This window comes from Dermacentor variabilis, chromosome 11 (genome assembly GCF_050947875.1).
Source record: "Dermacentor variabilis isolate Ectoservices chromosome 11, ASM5094787v1, whole genome shotgun sequence".
NCBI lineage: Eukaryota > Metazoa > Arthropoda > Arachnida > Ixodida > Ixodidae > Dermacentor > Dermacentor variabilis.
The window spans coordinates 53,893,558-53,913,853 of record NC_134578.1 but is presented as its reverse complement, the minus strand read 5'-3'; the positions used below and the strand labels follow the sequence as shown (position 1 = coordinate 53,913,853).

Here is a 20,296-nt window from a genome sequence, read left to right as displayed (position 1 = left end):
GGGAGTTTACTACGGCGGTGTATTCTGAACCGTCTTTGGGAAAGCGAGTGTGCTCGTATCCCATTGGAGGTTCGCACTGGCGACATGGTCACGCGGGCGCGTCGAGGCTAAGACGTCGGCTGCGTTTCTAGCTAGGCTCTAGCATTCGAAATCGGCAATGGCGTCACACGTCAGTGTTGGCAGCCGACGCAACCACGTGAAAATCACTGTGGAACCCAAATTCGCAGCTTGGATGTAATATATTCTTTCGTCTCTGTTGATATGAAATTATGTATTTCCCCACTTCGGTTCTTCAGAATAATTCCGTTAGCGTGGTACCGTCGAGTAGCCTTTCTTATTTCTATATTATAAATGCCAAATGTATAACGTTTACATGATACCGCGTTCTACTATACAATGCTTTTCACTCTCCTGTGGAGAAGAGGCGATTTTTGTTAAGACATTTTTTTGTCAAATTTATGTTTACGTCATAACGCGTTCTACTGTACCATGCTTTCCACTTTCCTGTGGACAAGACACCATTTTTGTTAAGGCATTTTTTTGTTTATGCGTTTCGCCATTAACACACAAGGATGACGATACCTGTGGAGTAAATAATAAGTGAATTGAAGATTGCAATTGCGAGGAAGAGCGTAGCCTCTATACAGCCCAATTTCGCGGCCGCTCTGCCCTCCTCCTCGAACTGGTAGGTGAGGACCGCCGTTTGCCCCAGCGGCCGCTTGGAAGAATGGCGGTGCTATTGCGAATTACTGCCATTCTAACGCGCTTCGTTTGTAATTGCTGTAATGTCAGCTGCTCCGGGTACTGGACTACCATTGTGCTGTGTTTCGCTTGTGCGGATTCATATTGTTCCTCCACGCCGCAGTTGTTGCAACTAAGCGCCGGCCGTTGGGATGCCAGCATATACAGAAATGGTATAGAAAAGGTCTCCGCTCTTCGTTCTGCCGTTCTAGACACGAACTCTTGCATAAAGGCAACTAAGTGCAGTTCCACACCTCTCTTCTTGTGCACTTGGAGGAGGAGAAAATATGTCAGCGTCCTTTGCGTCATTCGATTGTGCAAAAATGTTTTTTTTTCTTGCCTCAGAGCACTGAAAGGTCACTCTCCTGAAGCAGCTGACGCAGGCACAGAAAACGAGTTGCAGGTACCGGACAACCTGGTACATCATCTTACGCATATCTGCAGACTTCCGCTGCAAAACTGGTAAAATGCGTTCACTTGCGGCCGGGCCCTCGTCATGCAGGAACGTTGGCAGAAAGAGGAGTTGCGCTGAAAGCCTGCTGCTGTCAAAATCTGCAGCGTGTGCTCCTAAAAGCTCATTTTGGTCGTTTGCCGCGAAGTTTGGACCTTCAGCAGCGTCTGTCAAAATGCGCTCGAGGCTAATCAGCTGCTCCATGCCAGGCTGTTCAAATCGCCGTCATATTTCGCTGGTAATACGATCGATAGCGGCAAAAAACTATTTTCTCCGTGACGACTTGCCGTGAAGCGCTGCAGGCTCCTCAGGCTTGTATGCGAACTGAAGCCTTCTGGGCGGCTGTAAAACTCTGGGCACACGAGGTTCCTTTAGAGCTAACTCTGTAGCTCTTGAGTTTGTCCGCTGCCATAGGACGTCAAATGAGGCGTCATACCGTAGCCTTGACAAGCGGTCACAAAGAGCCTCTGCGGCTGCTTCTTGCTCCTGCAGCGCGGTAAACTGAGCGTTGAAGCATCCTCTTTATTTAATCGCATGTGCCAAACAGGGCTATAGAAATGTTGATAACCAGTAAAGTTTCGAACTTGATTATTTTCTCACATCCTTTCTCGGCTGTCTTTCTGGTACCACTGAGAGAGCTTTGAACTTGCACCAGTTCCTGCAATGTCGCCTGCACTCTTTCGTAGTTCTCAACGAACCTGTCCATTGATTGTACTTTTATTGTCCACCTCGTTGGACACAGTGGTAGCAGTAGGGTGTTCGGTCTGGAACAATCAAGCTCACCGGCATCATTATCCGGAGTAAATTACAGCGCTTGAATAAACAGTCTTCCTGTTCTTCAATTCGGGCATTGCATTGGAAACACCCTTTACAATATTCAGAGCGTCGCTGACGACATCGCGGTTTCTTGCAACCTCATTGAGTCCAAAGTCTAGGCAGTGGTTACTGCAGTGCACAAATATTAACCGCGGTTCAGAGTCTGTGATCCTTTTCTGCACGTCAGTAAATCTGCCTGCCATGTTCGCGGCTCCGTAAAAACGGTGCCCCCTAAGTTGTGAAAGTCCAGGCTCAGGAGCAAAATCACGTCCCTCGCGGCTTTATACAAGCTCTCAGCTCTACTGTCTAGTGCATTGTACATGCCAAGAAATTCCTCACGAACTTCCAGTGTTATCCCGTGTACCCAACGCACAACAAAAATGTGAATTACTCGTTGCCTGTCAGGTAGGTAGTACCGTCAGCGATGATTCCATAAAATGGACTGCATCTGACGTCTTCGATGATGCCCCGCTGAACGCCGTGCGCCATAATTTCTATGAGCTCGTTCTGTGTATCCCTGCTCAGCCACCTATCTCGCTGCTCCAGCTATTCCTTCAAAGCAGGAACGTCTTGCGATCGTTCATCTAGCAGATCAAGAAGGTTTCCTTCATCCTTCGTCTGCCCTTGCAAAGCTTGCTCTGTGTGGCATAGCTAGCGCACCGAACTCGCTATTGCGCGCAGTGCCTGCCTGGCTTCCTCCTGCTGTCTGCTGCTGTGTTGAGATAATAGCTGCACTACATGCAATCCCTTTTCTCTCTACAGTTGGCGGCTTGCGGAGACGCAGGGAAATTGACTATTCTCATGGCGTTGTATGTGCCAATGGAAGAAAAAGAATGTATAATAACTTCACCGCTGCGAAATGAGCGCTCTAGCAATACTGAACAACCATATTGCACTTCTTGTAAGAAGAAATCTGTATTATATAGTTCACGAAATCGGTTCAGTGGATCAAACCAATGACAACATTATGAAGGACAAAATGAATGTTTTCTTATATCGCGCTTTAGTATAGATGATTTCTTGCTCCATGTAGTGGCTAGAAAATCATTCCTAAAGATCCATCCATATCTGCTCGAAACGGTATTCATGCACGTGCCATATAACATAAAGTTAACGAACCGTACAACACTTATAGTATTATTATACACTCTACGTAGCATCAGTATTTACTTGTGTAGCAGTTTTACCACGTCTGTTCATAACGGATAGTAAATTTGCCCGAGTTTTTTTATTCCTCCTAGGAAAAAAAAACAAGCACACAAGCAATTGCAGTGTTTGAAACAAAAATATGGAGGAGACACTAAACTATACCCTAGTATCTGAGCGGTTTGTGCTGTCAAAAATTAGCGCTAAACGACTTATTTCGGCCAACGTTCACAAAATTTGTCACAATGGTTCAGTAATATTTAACTAATATCGCTACACAAATGACAAGAATTGGAGAGTGGACTTGATCACAAGACACGTTGCCAGAAATTTCTTTACCGCGTGTTCGCAGAGGACAAAAGGAAAAGGCGAACCAAAGAAATCGTGTTCAATTTCGTGACAGCGTTTGCAAAGCTACAATAAAAGTGACCCAGACTTTTTTTTTTGAAGGTTATCATGAGCGGCGAAAACTCGTGTTATGGGTAAGACGTCAAAGCCGTGCGCGTTTTCAGCAAACTGTAGACGCCTTCATCACAAAGAACAAAAAGAATGCAGAAAAAGCGCGGTCACGTGAAGGCGATGGTCATGGTTTCTCTGTTTATCTTACTGTCTTGTGGAATACTTCAGTGACGATATATTCCGCCTAGACCATTTTCGTGGATGTAATGAGGCGATTAAGAAATAATGTACCAGGAAAATGCGAAAAAATCGTGCAATGCTTGTGATTTGTTTCTACATCTGACAGCATGCCAGCTTCCACAGCCTTCGCTGTAATGTGGAAGTGAGACTCTCAAGGATGGGATGGCGTTCCAGGCCCAACTTTTTAATTGATCCGAGGTCATTGCGATTATTTTGTTGCTCAGGAAGAACAGACAAGAAAAAGTGATTCGCTACTCTGCGAGAGGTCAAGACAAGTACTGAGGGCCACCCAAAAACGTTAAGATTGAGGAGTTACATAGTTGCTTAGAACAGTGGGAGAAAAGGTTGAGCAATTTATGTTACTCTCATTGACAATACTTCGAAAGCAAGTGGTTGCTCTTTTTCCTTTTGGAGATAGTTGGTGTTTTTTTGGGGGGAGAAGGAGTTTGGCGTGGGGGAGGGCTCACCATTGCAGACTGCTTAACCCAGAAATTTTTTAGCATATGACGTTGCCCATGACCTTGCAGGTCATATTTCTGCACATGATGTTCCTACAAGACTAAAACCCAGTTCTGGAATAATAAGAAAATTCATAATTTTCTACCAAAGCGAGTGGTACTTTCGGAGCATCTTACACCTAATGCTTGAAACAGTGGTCCCCGAAGATTGTTTTATAACTGGCGAGCGTGGTTGATTATTAGGGTATTTTGGCTAACGTATTCATAGTCGCCACTTGACGGGCTTTCTGTATGGGCTTGGAAATTTATAAGTGAAACGTAGTGTAGAAAAAGCAATGCTTACCAGAGAGGAATCAGCCTTGTCGCAGGGTTTGCCGTTCTTTTCCAGTAGTCGAAAAGAAGACGTGGGTTCGACGACGCAAATAAACGCACACCGTCCGAATGGCTGTTCGGTCAAAGATAGACAGAACAAAAAAAAAACACATCAAAATAAGAAATGAACAAATGTCACGTTTTATATTGAAACAACCACTACTAAGAGAAGCTGTAAATTAGGATTGCCGTTATTGTTGCCGCACTTTCTGCGCCATCACGATTGCAAATTAGGATTGCAATCAGTTATTGCCGTACTTTCTGCGCCATCACGACCGCGGAGCCGCGTACAGGTGCTAGGCGAGTTAGACTCCGAATCGCAGATATATGGCTGCGTCTGAGGTTGTTTTGTCTTAAAAGAAGTAACTCCGGAAATCAGGGCGGAAGAAGAAGAGCCTACCAGTGCGGACGGCTGAATACCGGCTCCCGCTTTGTTAAATGTTTTTGGCAGGTTCTTCTGGCTGCCACGTTACACAATTGCATTATTCGACGCGATTGGTCGCAAGGAACCGGAGGACACCGAACTTTCACCGGTGGGTGCTTTTGTGACTTTTCTCCGAGCTGTTTTCTGGTGGACCACGCTGGCGCGCCGCTAAACCTAACGCGCTCAGCCTAACGGCAGAGCGGTGGCCGCTCAGCGAGACGCTCGGCGAGTTGCGGCGAGACGCTGTGCTATGGCCTCCAATCCAAGCGTGGTGATTGTTGAAGGCATGGACATTAGTCCGCAGGACGCGGAGTGCTGAGGCTGGGTAACAGCGCTGGGCAAAAAGAAGACCGGGACGGGCGAGCCGAGGATGCCGGGGCCCGAAGCGAAGAAAAAAGGCGAGAAACGCGGCAGCCGCACTGCCGCACCACGGGGCGCGTTGAAGCGTATCGTGGACGCGTCGAGGCTCCCCAGATTACCGAGGGAGCAATTCAAGATCATCATCCGACCTCGAGGGGGGCTGGACTTTAAAAAGTCGGATTTGATACAACTCGCCCGGGCGCTGGCCATGGCGGCGGCCCTGGCGCCGGCGCAAGTGCGGTATGACACGGTGTGCCCCAATGGCATCCAGAACATCCTAGTTATTTCCACGCTGCATGAAGCAAATGCGCGCGCCTACGCCAGGATCCAGAGGATCCACACGAAGGAGGGCCCCTTCGACGAACGAACAGCACGCGCGTTATCATCAGGGGCACTCCAAAAGGTGTAAACTGTTCTATGCTGATAACGCGCGTGCCGTTCGTTACAGGAAAGTTCCGGGCTCGCAGCGATAAAGAAAGAAAACGCATCAAGGCAGATGACGATTATATTTGTGTGGCAGAAGGGGCACGCCAAAGGGTGTAAATTGTTCTTAGAGTGTCGGATGACACCTGCAAGGGAGTGGTGCGGGTGGTGGACCCCGAGATCAGCGACGCCGATCTAAAGGTGCTCATTGTCAACCACCGAAACCCCGAGCCATTAGAAGTACGAAGAATCGAGAAGACCCTCACGATCGTTGTGCTCTTTGAAGGAGAAAGGGTGCCGAATCACGTGGTCTGTGGGACGGTCATGATGCCTTGCGCCCTGTATCGCAGGCAAGTCGACGTTTGTTACACGTGTGGAGAGCTCGGCCATAGAGCAGACGTCTGCCCTAACGGCGAGGACAAAAGGAAATGCTGCGGTTGTGGCATGGTTTCCCCACCAGAAAATCATCAGTGCGACCCAAAGTACGCCATCTGTGGAGGCGCGCACCCGACGGCCGACCGCAGGTGCAACTAGCGCTTCCAGTGCCGTACATCGTGCGTCGGAGGCGGCGGCGCCGGCGGCGCGCCCGGGAGACGCAAGCGGCTGCAGGATCACGTGATGCCAGTGTGGCAGGCGCGGCCCCTTCCTGGGGCCTGTCGGCAACGAGGGGGCGCTCCCGATCCAGGGAGCGCGCCGACAGCAGAGCGCTCTCCCGATCCAGCGGGCGCCCCGTCAGCAGAGCGCGCTCCCGTTCCTGAGGACGCTCGCGCTCCAGTGTTCGCATCCAGTAGGGGCCTACCTGGGTGGACAAGGTCACGGGGACGAGGACTGGAAAGAAGGTAACGCATGGTACATTGCCAGAGCAAATGAAGGATCCGCGTCTTGCTGCTTTAAAGGAGGAGAACGAGCAGCTCAAGGCGGAAATGCGTAAGTTGAGGGCAGACCTTGAATTGTTTCGTAAAGCACAGAATGGTCATGGCAGCACGTCGCCCGCACCAGCACTAAAACCAGTGCTGGGTCAGGCAAAGCGTAAGGCGCCCCCTCCCGAGTCGACCGGGGCTACGGTGGAGCTGATGGAGGAGGCGTCCGTGTCAGCTTCCATGCCCGCCGCGACCATCGCGAAAGGATCGCTTGCGGAACTCCTTGATCGATTAGCGGAGGCGATTAAGACACAGTCCGCAACTATCGAGCAGCAATCCGAGACCATCAAGATGCAGTCTGAGGCCATTGCTACCCTCAACCGCAGAATGGGGATAATGGAGGCTAAACTTGTTGACGTAAGCTGACTGAATGTGGCCGGTAACGTTAAGAAAGCACATCAGGATTCCGAGGCGTCGGGCAAGTGCACCGCCCTCAAGGGGATGCTAACTAAATAGAGGCACAATGGCGGACAACACAGAGAAATTATTTGTGTGGCAATCGAACTGCGCCAGCATCAAGAGGCTCAAGGCCTCACTACAACAGTTTGTAAAAGCACAAGCGGACAAACCGCATGTCCTGCTCCTACAGGAGACCCTTTGTGAGGAGGCGACCTTCTCGGGTTACCGCGTTGTCTCGACGAGAGGAGACCGTAGGAGAGGGGTAATCACGATGGTTAAGAAGGCACTTTCCTTCCAAGAGCACGAGATCACAATAGGCAGAGCTGATGCTAGCACTAGATTGGAGGCGCAGCTGGTTGAGATAATCCCTAGTGGCAGGATCAAACAGAGCATATTCGTCCTCAATGTGTACAGCCCTCCGACAGATCAAAGGCAGAGTTTTCGCGGACTCCTAGGCAGAGCAGTCACCATAGCGGGTGACAGCCCTCTAATAGTGGCAGGGGACTTGAATGCCCCGCACATGGCCTGGGGTTATAATAGACAAACGGCGAAGGGAGTGAACTTAGTGAGCACGGCAGAAGACTGCGCACTGACCCTAGTTGTGGACCCCCGCTTTCGCACGAGGATAGGTACCTCGGTCTCCATGGCCACGATGCCAGATCTGGCTTTTGTTAGAAACACTGACGCAGCCTGGACTAACTTGCAAGAAAATTTAGGGAGCGACCATCACATTGTAGCGTTATGGATCAGGATCAGAGCGGCCCCGCTTAGGATATTTAAGTACCTTGATTGGGATCTCTTCCGAAAGATACGGGACGAAGATGAGTCGGAGTATGGTGCACTGGAGGATCTACTCGCGCAGCTCAAGAGAGACGTTGAAGGGGCCACCAAGGAAATATCCACAGACCTTAAGACCCCCAGGATGGACGCGCGCCTGGCGCATCTCCTGGAGGCCAAGAGGTCTGTGCTGGAGAGGTGGAAAACGCAAAGGCTAAACTGCAGGCTGAGAAAGATCGCGGAGCTTAATCGCAGCATAGAGGCACACTGTCTGGAGCTCAACAGACAACAATGGAACAAAGCCTGCTCGGCAGCAGACGGGCGAATGCGCACGGGGGGAAAATGGAACCTTCTTAAGCACCTGCTCGATGATAAACAGACCAAGGGTAATCAGAGACTCGCCGTAGATAGACTAGTACATTAGCAAAAACAGGGGGGTCATTCCGATACGTCCCTTCTCCGAGACCTGGCAACGAAGTATCTTCCGGTAGGGTAAGATGAACTACGGGAATGACCTCAATACGTGGGGCAGGACGCCCCAAAGCTCGATGATCCGTTTTCTGAGGCAGATCTCAATGTCCACAATCTCAATGGCAGGTCGGCCCCTGGGCCGGATGGCCTAACCAACCGGGTTTTGAGGAACCTGGACGACCGGTCCATTAGCACCATTGCGGAGGTATGGGAGCAAGGTAGTGTTCCGGACTCGTGGAAGAAGGTGGTACTGATTCCTAAGCCTGGAAAGCCCTCAAGCCTGGACAACCTCCGGCCCATTTCGCTCACGTCATGTTTAGGTAAGATTGCCGAGCACGTTATACATAACAGGATCTCAAAACACATAGAGCGCGAGGGGTTGTTCCCGTACAATATGGTAGGGTTTAGACCATCTCTTTCCACGCAGGGCGTCATGCTACTGCTAAAAAGACAGGTTATTGACAACAGGACTAGAGACGTCAGGGGCATTCTTACACTTCACTTGTCCAAAGCCTTCGACATCGTGTCGCACGACTTCATCTTACATGAGATTTCGGCATTGAATTGGGAGGTAGATTTTTCGCGTTTGTGGAGTCCTTCCTGAGGGGCAGGACGGTGGTCATCAAGGTGGGGCAGACCAAATCAGAACCATTCTCGCTGGGAAACAGAGGCACACCACAAGGGGCGGTGATCTCCCCCCTCCTGTTTAACATTGCAATGCACGGACTCTCGAAGCGGCTGGCTGCCGTACCAAACGTGGGAAACCTGCTGTACGCCGACGACATTACGCGATCTGGTGTCCGGGAGGCTCGGAGGCGACCGTGGAACAGGCGCTCCAGGAGGCCTTGGACGTGACCCAGTCCTTCCTGGAGGGCACGGGTCTCTAACTCTCCCCGACCAAGCCAGAGCTCATGTTATACAGACCGGCAAGGCAGGGGGTTCGGGAGCTCCTGCCGCTCGAGCAGATCCCCATAGATGTGTACACGCGGGACGGCCAGAAAATCCCCAGGGTGAATTCGATTAGAGTTCTAGGATTGTTGCTCGATGCCAGGGGCTGTAATGCCAAAACCATTGCGAATCTGACCGCCAAAACCGAGAATATTCTCAGATTAATCATGAGTCTCCAATAAGAAGGGGGGGCTAGGCGAGGACAACCTACTAAGGGTGCATCACGCGTTTCTTATGAGCCACATCAACTATGTGGTCTCGGCCCTGCAGTGGACTAAGACTGAAAGGGACAAGCTTGACACGTTGATGCGGAAAAGCGTTAAGAAGGTACTGGGTATTCCGGTTACGGCGAGCACGGACAGGCTAATGCAGCTCGGCGTTCATAACACCACCCTCGAACTCATAGAGGCGCAACGAGCGGCGCAGATCACGAGGCTTTCGGGCTCTAGCGCCGGTAGGCGCCTCTTGGAGGCGGCGGGCTTGCAGCCGCGTTACAATCACAGCGAGGCGGTTCAGCTGGACGAGAACTTCAGAGGGACCTACGTCGTCGGTCCCTTCCCTAGAAACGTTCACCCACAGCATAATGCGGGCAGGCGAGCAGCTCGTGCCAGGGCGATATTGAAGAAAACGGTCAACATGGAAACCTTCGTGGAAGCAGCTCAATATGGGCGCTCCGGTAAATTCGCGGTCATGGCGGTCAGCGAAAAGGGCGAGCTCCTATCTGCGGCCTCGGTAGGCGCTGTGACGGCCGACGTGGCAGAACAGGTGGCGGTTGCGCTGGCGATGCAGGATTCAAAAAGGCCGTATATCTACACTGACTCACGCGCGGCCGTCAGGGCTTTCGCTTCGGGAATGGTTGCTAGACAGGCGGAGGCGATGCTGAAAAGCAAGTCCAGAACTAATTGTGACCCCGTGCATTAATTATATGGTTCCCCGCTCACATGGGCGACAACGTGCTGCCGGGCCGCCCGAACTCCAATGAGACTGCTCACCGCCGTGCGCGAGAATTAACGCGCCGCGACGGCTACATTGGATCCGGAGGAGCTCGGCCACAGCGACCCCTTATTAGCCTTTCATGAGATTGTCTCCCACTATAAAGAGGAACGCAGGCGCTTCCCGCCTCCACACCCAAATCTATGCAGATCTCAATCGATCACGCTTAGGATGCTTCAGACGAGGTCGTATCCCTCGCGAGGTTTCTTAAGCAGGATTCGCCCAGAAATTGACCCACAGTGCCCGGATTGTGGGGAGGAGGTTAGCACTCCATCTCATATGCTCTGGCAGTGTCCTTCGTTACAGGATACGTCCCTCACCAGCGAACGGGACTGGGATGAGGCCATATCTAGTACGGAACTCAAGCTCCACTCCATGGCCGTCCAGAGGGCCCGTGAAAGAGCGGAGAGGCTTGGCCTCCCGATTCCGACATGGGAGCAGCCAGCGGCGAGCCGGGGGCCCCAACGGGTCTCCACCGGCTACTCCCTCAGGACCTCAATAAAAGTTCATTGTCTGTCTGTCTGTCTGTCCAGAAATCAGCAAACACGTACGTGATTAACATGTGTTCGGGTAATGCATAACCACTTTTATGTCACAGAACATCAGACAACGCGCGCCGTAAGACATATCTACACTTGCCGTGTTTTCGCTGGCAAGATCGAATGAACTCTACCACGTGTTCAAGAAATAGTCAACAGGCGAGCACACTCCAAGCACACTATGCTTGCTGTGATGCTTTGTGCATGCTGTTCTTTGAGGAGGAAACGCAAGGCTAAGTTATTTAATAAATCACTGGACAATGACTCCGAAGCTGTTCCTTAAATCTTATCTCGGGCGCCATCGAGGGTCGACGTCTGTAATGTCATTCGCAGCTTTCAACACGGCAGCTTTTGCTAAACGCCGAAAGCTGCTAGGCTACTGTTCCTTCTGCCGAGCAGGAGTTGCGTTACGTGGTGCGTGGCGCGATGACGCTGCAGTGGCGTGCAGCTAGAACACCGTCTGGGGAGCCCAGCACCGCGCCGAAATTTGCTATCGCTGTCAATTTGTTCGAGGCGAAACGTCTAAACTATTTAAAGCGAATAGCTTTAATAGGATCTTTCGCCGTTTTCGTCAGTTGGTCCCCGGTCGGAGGCCTGCGATGGTCAAGGATCGGTGGTTGGGCTCGGCAAGCAAAGTCGCTATCGGTATCTTGCTGTCTCTCGCCTTTTCATTCGCTCGCTCGTCGTTTTCTCGGCCGTTCATTCGTCCGTTAGTTCGTTCGTTCGGTTTATTCTCTTACAGTGGCACGCAACGTCGACAGTTCCTCCATAATTTTCTATCACAACGCTGCCATATATATATATATATATATATATATATATATATATATATATATATATATATATATATATATATATATATATATACATATATATATATATATATACATGGCACGCGAATGCGCAGACGTGGGATCGTTTCCAAAGTTTTTCATCCACTTTCATTGCCATTATTTATCATTTCTTTATTTCCATTAGTAAGCACAAATTATTTCCCCTACGTTGTCCTTGGTGACATTGTTGGCTTAGGATAAAATATATATACATACACAGCACCTTTCCACAAATAAAGGTTTTTGGGCAGTGGAGGGCAGTGATGTTCGCTTCCATCACTGCGTCTTTGTGTTTCGCGCTGTTACACTTAGCTTTCAAATGCGTTGAGAAACATAACTACGGAAGCCAGCAGTGTATGCTGCAATACGTGCAGCTTTATATCGGGCTGCACTGGTTCTTCTGTTTGTGCGAGTCTATAAGTCAGTCATTCTAAAAATTTTGATAAGAACACTGATGCCGTGGGGAAAAGCGCCACTAACTGAACTTCGGTGGCCAACGAAAGCGCATGCGCATCATTGCTAACGAAACTAGAATTCCGCATGTTGTGTGATATGAGAGTTCATGCTGTTTCACAGGCCGTTTAAATATGCTGTTTTGAAAATTTCACTGGAAGATTCTGTGAGCTGATACCCAGACATTTTCATAACAGGTGCCTCTCAGTTTGCTGGCACAAATAATCTTACCTCAACGCCCAGGAGTGTCTCGCTTGCAGGCAGGAACTTGCTGCACTTTTCAGTTCTTTGTTTCACAAGTTCTGGGTCATCCGTAGGGTATTGTACGTATTTATCCGTGAATAAGCACCTTGCATTAGGGCTCCTGTCCAAATGGATTAGCTACGTCAGCTCTTTTACAAATTTATCTTCTTGAAAAGTAGGCCGAAAAGAATTAAGCTGAGCACCTTACCAAATGACTCCCTAACGTTGCTCTTTCGATAACTAGGATGAAACCCATACTTCTTTATTACCATGCCATACATTACCATTACAAGTGCATGCTGACTCACCAGCACGCGTAACTTGGCTTGGAAGAAGCAGTTGCCTTTATATAACTTCAGACCAACACCTTCCTTTATATTGGTCTCTGACATACTATGTACCTCTCTTTACACCCTAATAATGAAATGCTCCCAGTGGGACACATACACGACACTATATGACATTATCTGGGCATGTTCCCGCATATCGACCCTCCTCCAATTCTCAGCCGGACTCTCCAAGAGGGGGAAATCGTGGTGGGCCCTTTTTCAGTAAAGGAGCAGCGTTGATTGGGGAGGTGAGCTAAAAAGGTGGCTAAGGTGAAAGGGATTATAGACTGAGGAATTCTCCCACTGACGTTGCCCCTCTAGCTAGGAGGTGATGACGCCTTCGGGCGACGTTCTAATTGATTCAGCAAACATTGTTTGTCTCGTTCTTTGTTCTTTGTCTCAAGTCGTTGACGACCTTCTCCTCTCACCTGTCGTGTGCTACCCATCACAAGTATGTGTCATTTCCTATCATCCCCAGAACGGCCTTAGCGAACGTCTGAACCCTCAACTTACCGATGTACTCTCCATTTATGATTCCAACGATCACAGCTACTGGGACACTGCTCTGCCGTTTGTCACTTTCCCCTTCAATTCGTCCCGTCATGAAGCAGTCCGTTACTCGCCTTTTACCTTCTGTTTGGCCGTGCTTCCCATTTTGAGCTTACACACTATGCTTCCGCCTGATTCAGCGTCAACCACTTCATCTTTTCATGAAGCCATCACCCATGGGGCCATCGCACGCACAGTAGCCAGCGATGGGCTCTATTCCTTGCAGTCTGCCCAAAAGTGTCTTCATGATCGCTCACACAAAAATGCGCAATTCCCTCGAGGTTCTCATCCTGCTCTGGCTCTTATTTTTTGACAATTTGACGAAAGTTTGACTAGTTTGACAGTTACCTAGTAGCTACTGTCGAATAAATGCTCCCCGGAACAGAAATCAAGTTATCTTGTCTGAATATATATTCCGACATGCGCCACGCGCGATCTTCGCGGGGGTGCCTCTAGATGGCGCAGTATGTCTAGACGGATGCATGAGCAGGAGCCCAGCTGTATACACGTATGATTCATGACACGTATTCTTTCTTTAAGGTTTTACGTATAAAACCACGATATGACTTCGAATCATGCCGTAGTGGGAGACTCCGGATTAAGTTCGACCACATGTTTTTTTTTAACGTGCAGGCAAGGCAGGTTAATGTACTCTTTAACGTGCGCACTACATCACATCCATATGCACTCGGTGCTAAAATGAGTTCTTCCATTATACCAGGATATATTGCGCATAATGGCTGTGTAACGCTCTCGAGCGATTCTATATCCCAGTTTTTTAGAAAGGCTGCATCGAGTCTACACAGTTTAAGTACATGTCGCAAGTCACCCATAACATGCCCCACACCCCACGCAAACCAGACCTCGGCGCCTGGTTTAGTTCTCCCAGGACACAAGTATTCTTTAAGTACCTCCATACGGGGAAGCAAACAAGTACTTCGTAATTATTTGTCAATCTGCTAATAAATGTAGAAGCTTTACATATTTGGTGTGTATCACCTATAATTGTTTCCTGATTCACGGTAAATAAAGTTGCTGCAACGTTTAATTCTCCCAGGACTAGGGAAAGGTATTCAGTGGCTTCATGTTAGCGCCTCTAGACAGTCAAAACACGGGGTTTAGGAGTTTTTGTTTAGCCCGTCATTAAGCAACGTCCCTCAATATTCGCCTACACATGGCTCCTCCTACTTCGTCATTCTATGTACATTCTAAATCAGTACGTCATTTACTTTTGTATGAAAGACAAGGAAGCTGCCATCAGTGTTTTTTTCTCGCGTGTATCTAGCCTCAATAACAGCTTCACTGTAATGCGATTTAATATGAAGGTGCCAACACTTTCGCCTTTCTAGCGGTTTTGTTGCTCATTCTAGCTCGGATCAGTAGGACCGACGTACTTAAACGACTTCGTTGGTCTTTTATGTTACATCACGAGAAGTGCGACCAGTATTATAAAGAAAACTTACCGCAAAAATGCATTAATGGCTGTGATTGTACATGGAGAGTACGTTAACATCGTGTTTTTCGTAAATTCTGTGTTCATTATGTAATGTGTCTCTGTGCACGACGCTGCCTTAGGTTGGCCGTCGTGAACAGCTCCAAGTCTGGAAAAAAAGTTTTTGCGATCGCTGGCAGATTGCTCAAAACATAACACGATTTAGTTCGCTAATCAGGTTAATGTCGCTATGCGGAGAGAGAGGGAACAAGTAAATTGAGGAACCGTAATGAAACTGGAGAAATTCCATGTTTACACAATCGTAGAAAAAATGTGTAGTGGGACATGATTTTTTCATGCGAGTGTAAAATACCTATGTACTTAAAAGTAGTTCCACGTATTGGAGGTAGTACAAGCGGTTTCTTTGAACAAATCAGTGTGTTTCAGTGAATGGGAATGGTTGTAAATATAAGAAATATGTGCAGTCTTAATGCATAAATGTGATTAGGTACCTTAAGCTTGGCCATTTCGACTGCGATAAGATGTTATGAGCTGTGAATGTTACTATCTAAGTAACATCAAGCTCGAACAATGTTGCAGTAACAACAGCACACGGAATCTTATCTATACCTGACTTTCAACGACGAACGCTACGGCTGTGGCACAGGCAAAGTATCACTACTACAGCACCGCATTGAATAGCCCACAACGCACAAATATAAAAGATTCCGTTGCCTAGAAGGAATGGCTGATAAGCAGCTCCAGTATCATACAGACCTTCAAACAACCTGCCAGACCCAGTCACATGACCGAACAAATGCTTACAGAAACACTGCTCAGCATTGCTATTGAATTCCACTGTGCTCTATTAATTACTTGTAACTCTGACTCTAAAGCGATGTCATCTGTCAGATAGCGGTTGTGGAAGTCACTCTTCCCCGCCGACTATGAGCACTGGGAACGTGCCACTCAGTCTGTGCTGGTCTTCAAGGAACCCCTTGATGCCAGCTTGTGCCACAGAGTACGTGCCAGTACATAGTGTGTGCCGCTTTTTGATGAACGTCCTTGACGCCAACTTGGGTAACTGTGTGACACCAGGAATCTGCCGCCTTTACAATGACAATTACAGTCACAGTTTCTCTGATACAGGGCGGTATCAAACTCACGTCACAATGGTTCCTCCAGAACAGCAACCCGACGCTTTAGCAGGCTGTGCCACAAATGCACTGGGTGTGTGTGCCGCTTTTGAATGAACGTCTTTGGCGGCAACGCTTTAGCAAGATGCGCCGTGAGCTTACTGGGTATGCGCCGCTCTTCAACGAACCACTCGCTAACTTGGGTCACTAAGCATGTGCAACTGGGTGTGCGGCGAGCTAGGGAGCAATTGTCAGCGTTCGGACGCTTCCAGTTTCGTAAGCCAAGCGCTGGCCTTTGGGAAGTGGCACTAGTTGATGGACCATGTTAAGAAAGCAGCGCAAGAAAGGAGCTCTTGCTGTATGACGAGTTTATCAGCGTTGGCACGCATCGGCGCGCCGTGCATTTCGAAGCCACGCGCAAACTTTGCTGCGGTGGCGCTAGATGGCGCTGCCTGTTCTTGGGGAACATAGAGTTTCTCACTACATTACCTAGAGGGAAATCTGGCGCTGCTGCGCTGTGGTATGCATGGGAATGCCGGTATATTGTGACTTCGGATTGGCATCGTTCTCGTAGAGACAGGGCACCTTGAAGATGAGCTTGGCAAGTACCGTTCCGGCTGTCACAACGATTCATTTTCTAATAAAACAGCACGTAAAAAGCTGTTTTAGCTTTATTATTACGCGAAAACGTGTTTTGTTTAACTATGAGAACTTGTTATTGTGTGTACGACTACATGTTACGTAAAAAGTATCAGCGGGCCGCTAAAGTTGGAGTACAGACAAGGTTCGCGCTCGCTTTGAAACAGTTGGTCGTCTGTTCTTGCTTTTCTTCGCTTGGTCATGCATTGTGGGTGAGTAAAGATGTAATATGCGTGAATGGAAACATTTTATAAAGATTTTACTTTGAGAACGCGTTATTTGCGTAGCCATATCCACGTTTTAGACGAAGCCTCTTACAACACCAGCCAACACGAGCCTCGCAGACACATATGCCGTCATTCCCATGACGGCACGGTGCCCCCTTAAGAAACTCCCATAGACGGTGGCGCCAGATTACCCTCTAGGTGTTATAGTGAGAAACTCTATGTTGGGGAAGCTCGAAAAAGCAGTCCCGCAGCAGCAAACGCCTCATGCATAATTCGTCTCCACGGTGGCACTATGTTGTGTCGCTATACTGATTTGATGCTAAAGGCATTACCGTCGACTCTCATCGTGAGATGACTGTCCATGTAGTGCAGTGTAATGCGAGGTAATTCGATGCATTGAAATATTGTGATGGGTAGAGATGTCACGTGGCCTGGGGCTTGGTAAGTTGCGGGGGATTCGCACCTTGAAATAGTGCCCTGTAGCGATTTCTAGGCGTGGTTTCTGTGCGTCTCTTGTCTGACGGCAGTCGGCATTCTGATAGAGCATTTGCCGCGGCTCTGGGGAGAAAAGTAGAGCTGGCACATAATACCTACTGGGAAAACAAGTACAGCTGGCGCTGCCGGCTAGCTTATTGGGCCAATATGAGTCGTCTGTGCCTCGAAAAGGGTGTTTATCCTAAGCCCAATGGCATTCCCACATAGCAGTTGCTTTGGAACGCCAATGAGGATGAGCCGCTATTTTTTGTATACTGCTAAGTATGCAGACATAGTCTCTGATGAAAAAATAAAATTCTGCGCTTTAACGTGGTAGTATCATCTGTTGAACGGAACGAGTTCAGCACATGCCGAACTGAGGTGCAAATAAGATTGAGAATTTTTAGGAGAATTATTCAATTAGACAAGGAAGTATTACCATTCACTGTGGTAAATGAATGTCAGAGGCGCAAGCCGCATATTACACCCAATTTTTAAAAATAAATGATAGGGTGAAATAAACCGTTGAATGTATTTGAGGTAAGCAAAGGCTCAACTTCGTTAGAAGATATTAGGAAGCTTAGAAGGAAGTTCGGCGCATGAAAAATAGCTTTAGTAGTTACTACTTTGATAACTGTTTGTATTGTGCTATGATCCTCAAGAAACCCAACTAAGTCTAACAGATATTCTTTCAAAGCCGCAACAGAATTTACTGATTAGTTTCACAATAGGTTTCTTCTGCGTGATAAATTTCTTTCTGCGTGGGGGCTGTCGATTCTGCAAATACATTGGATTTCAACAAATTTAATAATTATTTGCTATGGACTATGTGTTTATCAATCCGACTAATCCTGTAGAGAGTTTTAGAGTGATAAGTAAAATAAGTGCTTACCTCGTTATGACAATAATAGCTGAACTCAATCAAATCAATTTCCGACCTAATATATTAAACACTAGGTGACATCGTAAATTTATTGCAACAAACCAGAATATTACCCTGACAAAATGAAATTTACGAAAGTATATGTTGTGCATAAAGAAGGCGGTAAATTTGAGATAAATAACAAACCCTTTTCTCCCATTTCTATGCTTTTCAAAAGTAGCTGTTAAAAACTGAAAAAATGAGATATCCACCGAAACATAGCTCATTGCTACAATAAAAACCCATACGGGTTCCTCGATAGAAAAGCCTCGCAGTTGAAGAAAATTTGTCCTGGTCCGGAACTTGAAGCCGAGTCTACCACCTATCCGAGGCAGCCTCTCCATCATGTGAGCTGACGAGGCGGCTAGCAGATGGCAGGGAGAAGTCGAATTTAACAACAACTCGAAGCAAACGCAAGAGTCTGTTGTAATAGCTCTGCGGAAACCCGCAAGGTGGAGAGCAGTAAGTAACAAAAAGAAAATGAGACATCCACTTAAGCGAAGCTAATTGCTACGAAGGAAACCCATACGTTTTCCTTCTTTATTGAGGAACCCGCACGGGTTTCCTTTGTAGCAGTTACCTTCGTTTTCCCGGATGTCTCATTTTCCCTTAATTACTTCTCTCCACCTTGCGGATTTCCGCAGAGCTATCACGCCAAAATAGCTGTATATCTCGTAATTATTAAAATAAGAAGTTGTATAAATAAGTAATATTTATGATTACCAATAGGGCTTTCAAAAACATCAATCTAAATTACTTTTTCCTATATTAAAGGAAATCTGTTAATACTATGATCAACAGTACACGTTAGGCATAGTTTTACATATTAGAAAACCTTTCAGTCCTTTGCGCAGGACGTATATTTCTCGCCAAGCTATCGCAGTATGGCAAAGCCTGGGTAGGAGAAGGTGTAGCACAAGGGTCAATCTGGGTCCTGTATTATTTCATCCTTGTTACACTGACATTGTTCTATTCCTAAACATCCTTATGCAAGATTTGCCGCAGTCGTTCTTGTCTGCTAGTCTATAGTCAATTCTCCAGATGCTAATACATGCTTCAAATTGTAGTTATATGGCAGCGTGCCCATCACTTGCACAATAACGGAAACATAAGATTTTTTTTGGGCGAGGCTGTGCACGATCTTGAGGATCAGCGCACGCAAGAGGCCGAATTTATACTTGAAAACTCGCCTTGTTGCGTAGCGTTCGTCGCCAGTATCTCCCGGTAAACACTATGGTTACATAAGCTGCTGCTGCCGGGAAGCGTGAGAAACAGGAATCTTTGAATGCTGTGCATTCCACTCATAAACGTGGAGCTTAGGCGTCCTAATTCATACTTCATTCCTTTTTCTCGGAATTAGAGTCGTTCCTGTGAGAAAGCACTTTTGGGAACGAAACGACGTATGGAACAGGTCTGTCCCAATAGATAGGGAACTTTCGTTCAACGTTGCCAAGAAAATGAATGACAGCTAGCGTGTGTGTGTATTACAAAGTGGAGAGCACTTCCAAAAACTTTTCTCTGATAGTCAGTGCTCTCTGTAGCAAATATTTCTCTGAACACAGTAAAAAAAAAGTTTTACTGCAAGAGGAGGTTCAGCTCAAGCCCGTCTACGTTTTTTTTTACTTGCGTAGACCAAATAAAGATATGAGAGAGCATGTGAAGGTGGCGCAATTGAGGTTACCAGTAGAACGTATATAAAAGCGCTTATACTCATCTGTTAGATAAGAAGATTGGGGATGTGAAGGCATTCGGAGGAATATATCGTAAAAGTAAATGCTTTGTACCCGCTGATACTATCAATGTGCTTCCTTCTTTTGTGCCTTCGCTGCTTTAGTAGGGCAAATGAAACGATGAAAAGCAAAAATCAACATCTAGATCAATTAGCTTTTGTATGGTACTTACGCATGTGCGATTTCGTGAGCAATAGTCAGATATCTTATTCTTGAGTCACTGCGATCCGAAACAATCAGCACCTTGTAAGGGCTGCAAGCTGCACTCACAGCAGCGCTTCCTGTATAACAAAATGTTGATAACTCTGGAAAGTATGCGTACATAACCATGCATCTACCTGCGGTTTGTGCGGAGATAAACGTTTCATGCCTCGGAGAAATTGCAAAAGGTCAGAAAAACTTACAAACGCGCCAGTTCAGAGCAAGTTAGTCATAGCATAGAAAATGGCGAA

The 20,296-nt window shown here is 47.7% G+C and overlaps 1 protein-coding gene across 2 annotated transcripts in view; it reads right to left on the bottom strand.

The window, feature by feature from the left end:
• Positions 1-20,296, bottom strand: part of LOC142563804 (venom metalloproteinase antarease-like TserMP_B) — a 63,448-nt gene that overhangs the window by 6,466 nt on the left and 36,686 nt on the right. For both annotated transcript variants that reach the window (XM_075674423.1, XM_075674424.1), the window contains 4 exons: positions 20,017-20,125; positions 14,748-14,885; positions 12,395-12,527; positions 4,595-4,696 (listed from right to left, as the gene is read on the bottom strand). In XM_075674423.1, coding sequence (XP_075530538.1) covers positions 4,595-4,696; positions 12,395-12,527; positions 14,748-14,885; positions 20,017-20,125 — 482 coding nt within the window. The remainder of the gene's footprint in view (positions 1-4,594; positions 4,697-12,394; positions 12,528-14,747; positions 14,886-20,016; positions 20,126-20,296) is intronic.